Source organism: Rhincodon typus, chromosome 3, assembly GCF_021869965.1.
Source record: "Rhincodon typus isolate 14 chromosome 3, sRhiTyp1.1, whole genome shotgun sequence".
In the NCBI taxonomy this organism is placed as follows: Eukaryota; Metazoa; Chordata; class Chondrichthyes; order Orectolobiformes; family Rhincodontidae; genus Rhincodon; species Rhincodon typus.
Genome location: NC_063334.1, coordinates 59,586,900 through 59,599,823, shown reverse-complemented (window position 1 = coordinate 59,599,823; position 12,924 = coordinate 59,586,900). Strand labels below are relative to the sequence as shown.

The 12,924-nt window shown below is 41.2% G+C and overlaps 1 protein-coding gene across 1 annotated transcript in view; it reads left to right on the top strand.

Moving 5' to 3' along the window:
- The window catches only part of vps13a (vacuolar protein sorting 13 homolog A), a 330,557-nt gene that overhangs the window by 240,941 nt on the left and 76,692 nt on the right, over positions 1-12,924 (top strand). Inside the window, exons 44-47 of the mRNA XM_048593475.1 lie at positions 1,978-2,059; positions 2,559-2,628; positions 6,982-7,093; positions 7,878-7,991. Coding sequence (XP_048449432.1) covers positions 1,978-2,059; positions 2,559-2,628; positions 6,982-7,093; positions 7,878-7,991 — 378 coding nt within the window. The remainder of the gene's footprint in view (positions 1-1,977; positions 2,060-2,558; positions 2,629-6,981; positions 7,094-7,877; positions 7,992-12,924) is intronic.

Here is a 12,924-nt window from a genome sequence, read left to right as displayed (position 1 = left end):
ATGAGTTGCTGTTCCTGCAACCTTCGGGTGGCATCGTTGTGGCACTGTAGGAGGCCCAGGATGGACATGTCGTCTGAGGAATGGGAGGGGGAATTGAAATGGTTCGCGACTGGGAGGTGCAGTTGTTTATTGCGAACCGAGCGTAGGTGCTCTGCAAAGCGGTCCCCGAGCCTCCGCTTGGTTTCCCCGATGTAGAGGAAGCCACAGCGGATGCAGTATACCACATTGGCAGATGTGCAGGTGAACATCTGCTTGATGTGGAAAGTCTTCTTGGGGCCTGGGATGGGGGTGAGGGAGGAGGTATGGGGGCAGGTGTAGCACTTCCTGCGGTTGCAGGGAAAAGTGCCGGGTGTGGTGGGGCTGGAGGGGAGTGTGGAGCGGACAGTTCTGATTTGGATGCTGCTAAGCACTTTAACTGTTCCAAACCAGATGCAGGTTGACTAGTGAGTTCTGTCACTCCATTTAGGTCTAGTGGGACTCTCTTGCTGTCTCGAGTCCTCATGCTGGCAGCAACTAGAATGGCTTGCTGGCCCGGATCCTGAGGAAAGTTTTAACAATTTGGCTAAGGCTTGGCTTTGTTTTGGGATTTTACCATGGGCTGACCTAGAGTCCCTTTGTTCTGGATATGTCCTGACTGAGGCTGTGCAATTGCCTTCACTCTCGTGGTGTTCCCCAAGCTCAGGTGGACTGATGAGGATGTCCACTTCCATCAGAATACCCTACAACTCATATGCTCCATTTACCAAGTTTTCCAACGACAGAGCCAGTTGTAGTGCCTGTTTGAAGTCCAGTTGGGCTTCAGCTAGTAGCTGCTTTTGCATGGTTATATCATTAATCCCACATACCAAACAGTGTCTCAGCATCTCATTAAGGGTTAAACCAAAGTCACATGCCTCTGCTGGTCATCTTAACCTAGTCAAAAATACCGATACGGTTTCCCCTGGTTCTCGAATTCTCGAGTGAAACTGATAGTGTCTCAGAATTAAAGGCAGCTTGAGTCATAATATTCCTTAACTAAGTCCATCAACTGTTGAAAGGTTCTTAGTGCCTAGTGCCTCAGGGAAAGTTAGGCTCCTAATAAACAAAAAAAAAGCTGCGAGCCCACAAACTGTCAGGAGAATTATACGTTGCCTTTCATCTGCTCCAATATCATTTGCCTGGGGAAGAAAAACGCATTCTTTCCACATGTTGGGCCCAGTCTTCGACAGCAGAATCAAACGAGTCAAGCTTCCCAAATAATGGCATGATGCCAGAAATGTTTACCCCAACTCAAAGATGACTGTTGCAAGTGAATTTTTTCAGGAGCATGCTTTTCTCTCATACCTACAGAAATAACTGCAGAGGCCAGTATCCTGTCACTAACTCACCCTTTATTGACACATGGAAAATCCTTGACAGCGATCCAGCTGCCTCTGAGCCAGCTGTTAGAGTGAACTCGATGTCTGACACTCTTGTTCTTATGTGTCAGCCAGGACTTCCTGATTGGTGCTGTTAATCTAATTCAATCAGGGAACTTGTTCTATGAGGTCCACCTGGCTGACCTCATTACAATCACTACACAGTAGTTGTGTGGACCTTTCGTGGCATTTGCAGTCAAAGTTAACAATTTTATCAAATGGTTCATTGGCAATGAATGATGGACCACAGAAGAAATTTTCCATTTCATGGTGCTCAGTAGCCTCTTTTCTACAAGTTGCAAAGCTTGTGATCATTCGTGGAGAAGAAAACTGAGATTTGGGAAAACAAATAGTTGTAATTGTCTCTCTTTTCCTCTTTTTAAAAAAAAATCTTTGGTCACCGAGAGATGCTGTAAATTCAAAATATATTTCAGTTATTCTGGACCAAGTGTTTTCTAATTCTCATCATTAAAATTTAATTTTATGCTGATTGAAGGTAGTAATATTGCATATATGTTATTAGGATAACATTTATTGTTTTTGAACTAAATAGCTACTTTATTTTTGTTTCTGTTCTCAGATTCAAAATCAGCTGCCTGGGGCCATCTTTCCTTTTCCGTTTTATCCAATTATTCCCCCCAAGTCAGTCACCATGGATTCAGGTTGGTTTTGTATAATTTACTGGTGCACTCTGCTGTAGTGAAATGTGTTAAATGTGATATTTGCTGTAAATTACATGAAAACTTATTTTTGCATTCATATGCATACTCGTTGAAATTTTGAGTGTCCTGTTTCATGGCTATGAACTCTAGTTTAAAATAAACTTTATGGTGTTGATTGAAGTCAGTGGAGCTTGGAGCTATGGAATCTTCATTTATTAGGAAGTTATATTTGCTTGATCCTTTTTAACTGCAATTTTAAGTTTCCTGCAAGTACTTGACCTCAACTGTGTGTGAATTTTTATATTGTGACATTTAAAAGTATTTACGAGAATTTATTATCTCCTTTCCAAAGATTATGTAAGAATGAAATGTAAACTCTTGAATCAAAATAATAATATTTTTGGAATTTTATGTTCAGTTTAGAAAGTTAGAAGCAATTCTGTAATTGACTCTTTAAAAAATAAAGATATTTCTTAAATATTTTGATTTTTCTTGATAGCACCAAAGCCTTTTGCTGATGTCAGTATTATCACCAGGTTCGCAGGGAAGTCTGATATAACTCGTTTTAGGTAAGTCATAAACGTGAAATTGATCTTGTCTGTGAATATATGGTTGAAAGTGGGAATGTTAATTGATGACTGCACCATGCTCCGCACCATGAGTATCATCTCCTCAGATATTGAAACAATCTGTGTCCAAAGACAGCAAGATCTGGACAATATTCAGGCTTGGCAGGTAACATTGATCCCATGTAAGTGCCAGGCACTGATCATTTTGAAGAGAGAATCTAATCATCTCCACTTGACAGTAATGGCATCGCCATCACTGATTCCCCACAATAAACAGGGGATTAATCGGAAACTGAATTGCACAGGCCACAGTTATACTGTAGTGAGAACAGCAGGTGAGAAACTGGAAATTCTGAAGTGAATAATTCACCACCTTATTTCCCTAAAACCTTTTCTGACATTTGCAAAGCTCAAATTAGGAGTGTGATGGAATATTCGCCTGCGTCGATTATGGATCCAACAGTGTTCAAGCAGCATGACAGCAGGGCAAAGCAGGCTGCTTGATCAGCACCCTGTCCAGAAACTTAAACATTCACTCCCTTTGCCACCAACTTATTGTGACAGCAGTAAGTCCTGTTACAAGCAATTCCCCAATGGCCCTTCCAGATTGACAAACTCTGCCACCTAAAAGGATAAGGGTAGCAGAAACATGGGAGCATCGCTGCCTCCAGGTTCCCTTCCGCACTGCAAACCATTCTGATTTGAAACTGTATTACCATTACGTTCACTTTCAATGGATCAAAATCCTGGAACTTCCGACAGGCATGTGGATGCGACTATACCTGGGATTCCTGCTGCTGGCAGTACCTTTTAAAGCTCTGCCATGCAACTAGTCAAGCTTGGGCAGTCTAACTGCCCTTACCAGTTCCTGTGAATTGCCTAGAGATGCTAGACAGAGGGAAATTGGCTCCCCACTTTACTGACTTGGGACTTTCATTAGGTTTGGTGGATGGGGTGGGATGTGGACAGTCACTGTCCATGGAGCGCGCCCTGAGATGTTGGTGCCTGGTTTCCAAGAAGGCAAGCCAGAGTAGCAAGTGGTGAATCAAAGTTGCCAGGTTACCAATCTGAATTTCATTTCAGGAATTGTTGCTATCTAGTTTCTATCCAATGGGTGAGAGAATGGGAAATTGCATATCAATGAGGTGAGAGGACACAGTAATGATGACGTTAATGCATGCAGATAGGCCTCTCTCTGCTCACTGATAAAAGTCACAACAGTCACTCATCAACACTTGGTTCGAAAACAGGATTTTTTTGCTGTCAACGTCGGGAAACACATTATTGATGTTCTCACAGAATTCCCCCAAAATTTCTCACCAATGCTAATATTGTTCAGTGGCTGGGAAGAGTCTATTCTACATCTGACTTTTCCTAAAATGAACTTTTTCTTTTCTCTCCACAGATCCTGTCTGACCTGCTGAGTATTTCCACTGTTCAATGTTTTTATTTCAACTTCCAGCATCTGTAGTATTCTGCTTTTGATTTTGTCAGCACTGGAACCATTAAATCATGTCACTAAAACAAATTACACTTGAGATTTTAGGAAACAGTGTTTGGAACAAGGTGGTCCAAGTGGATGTCATTGAGAATGAGATGCCTGATTGGGGTTGTTAACCTGGGCCAATCAGGGAGCCCAGGCTGACAGATGTAAACAGGAGTCTGAGTCTCCTCACTTAGGGACTGGCTCTTAGCTAGCTGGCCAGAGTCCACGTAATGTGCACGCGTAAATAAAGGGTGACTTGATGACAGGATACCAGCCTCTGTGCAGTTATTTCTGGAGAATAGAAGCATTTTAAAGATTTCATTCTGGTAGGTTAACTGCATCAACTCAACATATAGCATGGTTAAAATTTGATTGAAGGTCACATTTCTATTTAAATAATTTTCCAGAACAAAGTGGAAAAATATAGAGATATGATTTTTACTACATATATATAAATCTATATATAGACTTCCAGAAACAGTAAAGTTTATTGTAATAATTTAGTTGTAGAAACTTCCAAAAAGTTTATATTTTATTTCATGCTGCATTGTTTTAAATGCTAGGTTTAAAAAATAAAGGTCATTACTCTGATTCCACTAGATTCCTGCTTGACCCCCCGTTGCCTACCCCTATAGAGTCTTGTAATTTCCCATTTTGGAGGAAAAGCTTTTATAATCTATCTTTACTTCCACTGTTTGCGTGTTTTAAAAAAGTTTTGGTGCACTTAATACTGCCAGATTGTTTTTCAAGTAGAGTTATTGTTGTTATGAAAGCTGCTTCACTTGTAGCAAGGTCCTAAAGAGATAAATGGTAAAAATCAGCATCTGATTTGCTTTTGGAGAAAATTGCCTGACCTCAGATCGTATTATGAGCCTTTTGGATCCATCATCACCAACAGACATGATCTCAGCTGAATGTTTCACCTGAAAGACGGTTCTTCCTTTGTCAGTTGCTCTTTAGGTGCCCTTGTTCATGGGTCAGTAAAAGCTAGTACATAGGTAGAGCAAGCAATTAGCGAAGTAAATGTTATGTTAATTTTTATCTCAAAGGGATTTGATTACAGGCATAATGATGTCGTGATATGGTTGTACAGAGCCTTGGTGAGCCCTAGAATATTGGATCAGATTTTCTGAGCAGTGGCAACTGCACTGAGATTGCCACTCCTTTCCTTATTCCATTATGAAAAATCTCTGCATTTCTGACAGGAGATTCCAGTTAGGACTCCTTCAGAATTGTGGACATTACTTTAAATCTGACAGGTCCCTCATTGAGCAGGAAGTCAAAGAATACTACTTCTTTACAACCTAGGGGAGAGAGGAGAAGAATTTAATGTTAGAGCGGTGGGAGTCAGGTCCTGGGTAGGTGGTGAGAAATGGGGGGTGTAGTTGATGGGTGTGTGGTGTAAATTGGAATTCAGTTTAACAGTTACCCAGGCATTAGACTAGGTTTTTAATTGTCTAACTTTTCCTGGAAAACTATATATTTAACAGTAGTGGAATCCTTTGAGTTCTGCAGTTTAAATGGATGCTCCCTGAGGGCTCCACGCTTTGAAGATTTTGTTAGACAATCTCACTATTTCCCTGGCAATCCCTCAGAATCTGCTACACCCGAGTTCCCATGGCTACTGATATACAACTCCCAACTACACTGCAGAAAAACTATCTGGCCACTGGAAAATGCATTGTGTTGTGTACAGTTTTGCTCTTCTTATCTGAGAGAATACACTTTACCAAAGATGGAGTGCAACAGACAATACCTGAGATGGCAAAATTGTTTTGAGGTCAGAATAAAGAAACTCAGCCTATATTCTCGAGAGTTTAGGCAAATTGGACATGATCTCATTGAAACTTAGAAAATCCCTGGAGAGTGACAAGGATGGGTGAAGATGGGATGTTTCCACTTACTCCTGCATCTAGAACCAAGGGACATATTCTTGGAATAAGGAGTCAGCCATTTAAGACTGAGATGAGGAGGTATTTCTTCACTCGCAAGGGTGAATCTTTGGAGTTCTTTATTCCAGAGGGCCATGGAAACTCAATCATTGAGCTTGTTTCAGAAGACTCAATAGATTTCTGGATACCAGTGACATCAAGGTATCTAGGGAAAGTAGTATTTAGGTAGGTCATCAGTTATGATCAAATTGAATGACAGAGCAAGTTTGACAGGCTGACTGCCATATTCCTGCTGTATATTCTTCCCGCATTTCAGCCCATTCAGTGTCACCTTAATTTGCATGCTCTCATCCTGAACTGGGGCTTGAAATTCTTGCCTTTTGACTGAAAGACACGTGCATTATCAACTAAAGCCTCTGTCTAATTCCTCCAATCGTGAAGGTGCAATAACTAGATTATCTTAGTTTTTCATTCAGTCATTGTCTCATGTAGGTCCAGAATAAAATCTTTTTACGTTCTGTTCTTGAATCTCCAACCTGTCACACGAATCCACATTTTACCCAATAAAACAATGAATCGGTTCATTGGACAGCAGCAAGAAGATCACACTATTATGCAGAACCCAGTCCAGGACCTGGTTCGATAAAACAACATGTGTCTGAAACAGGGAAATGTGTACAAAAAGAGAGATTTCATGATGTAAGACAAAAATGTAATGAAGAAGTAAAAAAAAAAAGTCCTACAAAGAAAGAATAGAATGCTGCAGATAACCAGACAAAGTTAAAATGGGATACAAACAAAGGACCATCTATAGCAAGGGCTGTTTAATTTTTGCTTGCTCAGGTGATGAATTAGCAATATTTTGATTATAATTATGATGAACATATTTTAATTAGCTGCATTTAGTTGACTTCAACTTGAAATTAATCTTCATTATTGTTTTCTCATAAAGATTATGTTATATACTTGTAACAGGTATTTTAAGGTCCTAATTCAAGAAATGGATCTGAAGTTAGATCTTGGTTTTCTTTATGCTGTGATGGACCTATTCACCCAATCAACAGATACTGTTCTTGCAGAGCAAAAGGTAGAAAACAAACATGTATAGAATAAGTGAAAACAGTAAAAAAGGTCCAGTTTGCGTTTATTTTAATACCTCTTCGTTTACTTCTAAGATGTTCACAATTTCAGTATTTCTATTTGGGTATAAATGCAGTTTCTTTGGCTTGCAAATTTGAAGTGGCAGATAAATACATTAGTCAAAAATAAGTCAATCACTGCCCCTTCTGATGCCTATCCAAGTCATCAAGTTTTTCCACACTGTTCTGCTTCCAAGTCTTCCTGTAGGTAAAGCCTGGCCTCTGCTGAATGCATCACACTCATTTCCCCTGATCCACAAGCAGAACTGTGGAAACAGTTTTGTTATGGATTATCTTTTCTTACCATCTTTTACCTGTCAATTTCCAGAGATCAAAGAAATCAAACCAATGGTAGTTAGAAATAGAAATCTTGCTAAAATGAGGATACCCAATTTTCTTAAAAATGCTTCAGTCCACCCACTGAGTGGATTGATCGTGTGCCCCCTCTTCTCTAATTACAACCAGCATTGGGCAGTCTTGAGGTTGCTTGGGGTCAGATTTAAAATATTTGCAGTTCAACCTCGCATTTAACCCAGGCTTCCTTATTTTGGTGAAGTTCTAAATGCGTGCAATGAAGTTTTAGATGTGTGTAAGATACTGAAAATCGGAATTACCAACTAGAGTACAAAAGAGAACAACAAAATGTTAACCACACAATTTGTGACATTTACGTAATGCAGTTCTAATTTATAAATTCAAAATCTAATTTGTTGGAATTATTTTGTTTTTAAGCTGGATCTATTCAAGAAGGATCTTGAGTATATTCAAACAGAGCTGTTGACTGAATCTGCTGTTGACACCACACCTGTCAGTCTATATGAGCATTTCCATATTTCACCTATCAAAGTAAGTCAACATTTTAAGTAATTCACTGAATAAATGTAGGATTTTATTGAAACTATAATCAGATTTGAAAATCTTGTTCCTTGTTTATACAGTATAATGGAATTTTCCCAGAAAGTGACTGTTGATTTCTGGGAGTTACATGAAGGGTTTCTTTTCTCTCTCAATTTTACACTGCTTACCTCATTCTGTAGGTACCATATTACCACAATTCCACATTTGCTCTAGCTTGTGCTCGGCAGTGGTAAAAATGCTTACTAGTGCTAGGACCATCAGAGATTCATGCTGCTAGCCCCATAGTTAACTCTCAACTATGCACCTTTTCAAATGCTGCAAGTCAAGAACTGTCCTTTGTGGTTCATGTCACTGAACAATTGGAAAGGAGATGTCTTCTAGAGGCAAATTGGCACCCCACTTTGCTGACTAGGACCTGCAGATTGCAGTGGAGATGAGGGCCATCCTCTTTCCCTTGGATGGCCAAAGGAGAGCACAACACAAGATGCTACCAGCTGCTCCGAAGTTGTCATCTAGGTCACTGCTGTTTCCAAGGTTTATATGAACGCTCAGCAGTGCCTTAAGTGATAAACGATGTTCTGCTTCCTACAAGGGTAAGTGTCACCATTTTCTGTTTGCTACTTTATACTAATTTTAACTCTGCTACTGCACCAAACTCCCACCAAGGCAGCAGTATCTTCTCTCAATGGCTCTCGTATATCTCATTTCCCCATCTGCTTCCTACTTTCTCACTCACTTGGGATACTTGCCCATCTTTGCTCCACCTACATCAGCTCTTAATAGCTAAAAGTGCCAAGTACTTGTATCTCACTGAATCCCTCCCTTTGTCTCATCTCAGGAGAAAATGTCCCACAATAGAGCTGAAAGAGCCAATCCATAGTGGGGTAGCTGGCAAATGTCTCCTCACCAGAAACAATACAGACTTCTCGATGCAGGATGTTGAGAGCTATCTTGTCCTGGCAACCAAGAAAGGTTCATTATGACATCCTGCACTGCTTCCTCAAAAGCACTACTGTGGGCATATTCTTAACATTTTCAAGCTTTTACTCCCATTGTGCAACTCGTATTGCCACTTCTGCAGCCACCAGTAACATTTAAATGGTCTGTACCCACAAGAGACTAGTCCGTCTGGCCAACAGCTGCACCTGCACTTCTGAGGAACAAGCAACAGATCTCGCTATGAAATAGTGGCAGAGCTGTCGCCAGCACCCTCCACCCGCTCAGATACTGTCACCTCTGTGGGTAATTTAGATAGATTAGACTTGAGGGCACATTCTGAATGTCATACTTTCAGGGTTCCTGGCACCTGAGGTTATCTGCAACCAGAGAGTGTTGTGAAAGAGAGGCATAGGAATTGTACAGTGTGGAAAGAGGCCATTCACTCCATCAAATCTGCATCAACCCTCTGAAAAGCATGCCATCCAGACCTAGCACCCCAGTTCCTATAACTCCATATTTTCCATGGCTAATTCACCTAGCCTGCACATCCCTGGACTCTACGGAGCAATTTAGCATGGCCAATCCACCTAAGCTGTACATCTTCAGTCAGTGGGAGGAAACCAAAGCACCCGGTGCAAACTCCACACAGACAGTCGTCCATGGCTGGATTTGAACCCGGGTCCCTAGCGCTGTGAGGCAGCAGTGCTAACCAGGGACCCAGGTTTGACCTGAAATCGATTTCTGAAAAAGGCTGTTCATCTCTTGCATGGGTGGGTCTTGACCACGTCCAGCAGTGAAAATCATTCTACAGCATGCATTTTAATAGTGAAATTGAATATATATTTACAAAATTGAAAGTTTATCTGTAATGATGTTTTACCCACTTCACCTATACGCCCTGTGTGAATTCTTCCTCTGCCTCCCACTATGCCTAAGTGCAGTCAAAACCTTCACAGCAAAGGTGGAGAAGGCCTGCTCTGCAGTTGGCTGTTCTGGCCTGGAGGATATACGGTCCCTGGTGCCTTTGGGCCTTGATAGCTGAGGTCATCTGCCTATATGCAGGTTCACTACCTAGACCTGAGCTTCTGCAGGTTTTGGAATCACAGACAAAGGAGTAAATCTTCAAATTTGTCAACAACCTGTCCATGGATGTAACCAGATACATGCCTGCCAGAGATAGCACATTACTGATGATAACATTAGAAACTCCTTTATCCTTCAATATAACTTAGTGCCTCTGACAAACTTGCCTGCTGTTCCTGTGCCTGTCTGTACATTTTGACAAAGTCATGTGACTGAGACCATGAGATCATCTCCTACCCAGGGCTGAACAAGTATTTGGTCTCCTCCAATCTCAAGTGCCAAAGAGCCTGGGGCATTTCATATTCAACCTTTGCAGAGATGTGTCTGTTACATGGTCAGCAGATTGTGCCCCCAAGTTTAATCTAGAAAGTGTACCCATTGAGGTAAAAGTTGGTTGAGGGTACAGGTGAAAGCCTTGTTCGTGCATTCTCTGAGGGTCCAATAGCTTCCTCCTCAGTGGTGGAGGTGAAATGGATACGTGTCTGCCGCTGGTCTTTTTACAGAGGATTGGTGGGTGGTGATAGTGCCTGCATAAGAAAAGAGATGGAATTAGTTGTCTTAAGAGGAATGAAAGCTTGTTAATGTTAGGAATGAAGTAACACTAGTGTTAATGGGAGAGCAGTGTAGCATTGTACAGTACAGTGAAGCTTACTAAGTTGGTTGGCCACTGAGGTCTCTCCATCTTAGCTTCCTTATTGGAGTGTTTACTCCACATATGAGAAAGAGCCTCATGTCTGCCAATTCAGCTCAATTATGGACCAGTCATACCTTCAGTGAAAGAAAGGCAGATGTTGAAAATGATAGGGATGGATGGATGAGAAGTTGAAGTTAATGCTAATGCATGAGCAGGAGAGGTGGTGAAGTATCCCCAGTGAGAAAATAGAGGGCACAGAGGGCAGGAATGGCGATATGATGATGGGCGCGTGTGTGTTGGCTGTCGTGGACATGATGCATACAATACTCTAAGAATAAGGGGTAAGCTATTCAGGACTGAGATGAGGAAGGATTTCTTCACTCAGAATTGTGAACCTTTGGGATTCTCTACCACAGAAAGCTGTTGGAGCCTGCTCGTTAGATATATTCGAGAGGGAGCTTGATGTGGCCCTTGCGGTTAAAGGGATCAAGGGGTATGGAGAGAAATTGGGAATGGGATCATGAAATTGCATGATTCGCCATGATCATATTGAAGGGTGGTGCAGGCTCGAAGGGCTGAATAGCCTACTCCTGTACCTATTTTCTATGTTAATAGTTGTAGTCCGTGAGCCTTGGTGAGATGTCAGTTTAGTGCCAGAGTTAGAATGAGTAATGTCCCTATGAGAATGCAGTAGCAATAAGGAGATGATCGCACTTATCCTTGCAGAATATCATTGACGTTTTCCTGCACTGGTCGGTGACCCTTCTGACACCGAACACAGTACTGTACCAGGTTGCGATCTGGGTCCAAGCCTGTATTGACTTGTGGCATGGACTCCTGTGACGGTTCACAGGAAAAGGAAAAGGTCTCCCCTCACCGTCTCATCCACCAGGACCTCCAGATCCCCATCAAAGCAGGATAGGAGCTTTCCTTTTTGTTTCATAACGATTGAGCGTCACAGTGAGAGGGCCAGTTCTTGCTTTGTAGCATGTAAATTGATGTGCCACTCCGCTTAAAGAAATGGTGCAGTGGAATGAGCACTGGAAGGTCTTGGCAGTGACCAGTGCTTCCACCATTCCTGCAGTCTGATTTGACAGGAACGGCACCAAAGAACCCAGTTGCTTAATTAATGAGATGAACAGTGGAAAATTGAGAGAAAAGTCACTCCAAGCCATGGCAGTCCAGATGCCATGAATCTTACTCAACAAAACAATTGAACTGCAAGTGAAAGAATTCTGCTTGTTTTGCTTTTGCTTTTGCTTTCGCTTTCTACCTCTGTCCTTAATTGAATGGCAGTGTTACATATAGGATTGTTCCAATCTGATAGGACCTTCGAAAATCTAGGGCATTCTAGAAAATTACAATAAATGTGTAACTTTTAAGACCTGAGCATACAGGTCATCAAATCCAGGGTTCCTGTCAACCTTTAGTGCCGTATGTTTGCGTAGTATTTTTATCTATAATTACAATGATTGCAAGCTCCTCCTTCTATTTGGGCCCTTCATTTTCTACTATAACTGATTATTTTGCCATGAAAACAGATTTTTAAAAATCATCTTCAGAGTCTTCCATTTTCTTTTTCTCTATTAATTCCTCATCCTCTAAGAGATCAGTTTTTAGCTATTCTGTTTCTAAATGCTTACAGGAGCTCACACCTTTTATATTTTTCGCTAGTTTACACTCTCAACTTCTTTTCTCCTTTTTGTTCAATGTTTGTGCTTTCTACAATGTCCCTAATTTTCTGGTCTCCTGTTAATTTCCTCTAGATTGCATTCCTCATCTTTCATTTTGACACTACCCTTAACTTCTTTCATAGCAATGGATGGTTCATCCTGCTTATGGAGTCTCTCGTTCCCAATGTAACACACCTTTGGGAATTATTAAATATGTCCTCAAATGTCTAGCACTACCTATCTACAGTTTGCTAATCTATTTTTACAGTCCTCTTTAGCCAACTGTCTTCACAGCTTCACAGCCTTTACTTTAAATTCAAAGAGCAAAGGATCTAAATCGCTTGACAATGCCAAAGGCTATCCTCTTTTTAAATCGTACATTTAATCCCAACAGGCTACCCGACCTTTCCAAAGAACTTGAGCAGATTTTGAGCCTCTCCTCGAATTTTCAAATCCCATGATGAAACTTGCTTCCGCTCAGAAGGCAGTTACACTTTTATAAGTGGGTGTAAACTACATCCATTTATTTTTTGCTCTCTTTTTCTTTCACACTGTCACTCATACATGTGTGCGCGCAAATATACACACATAC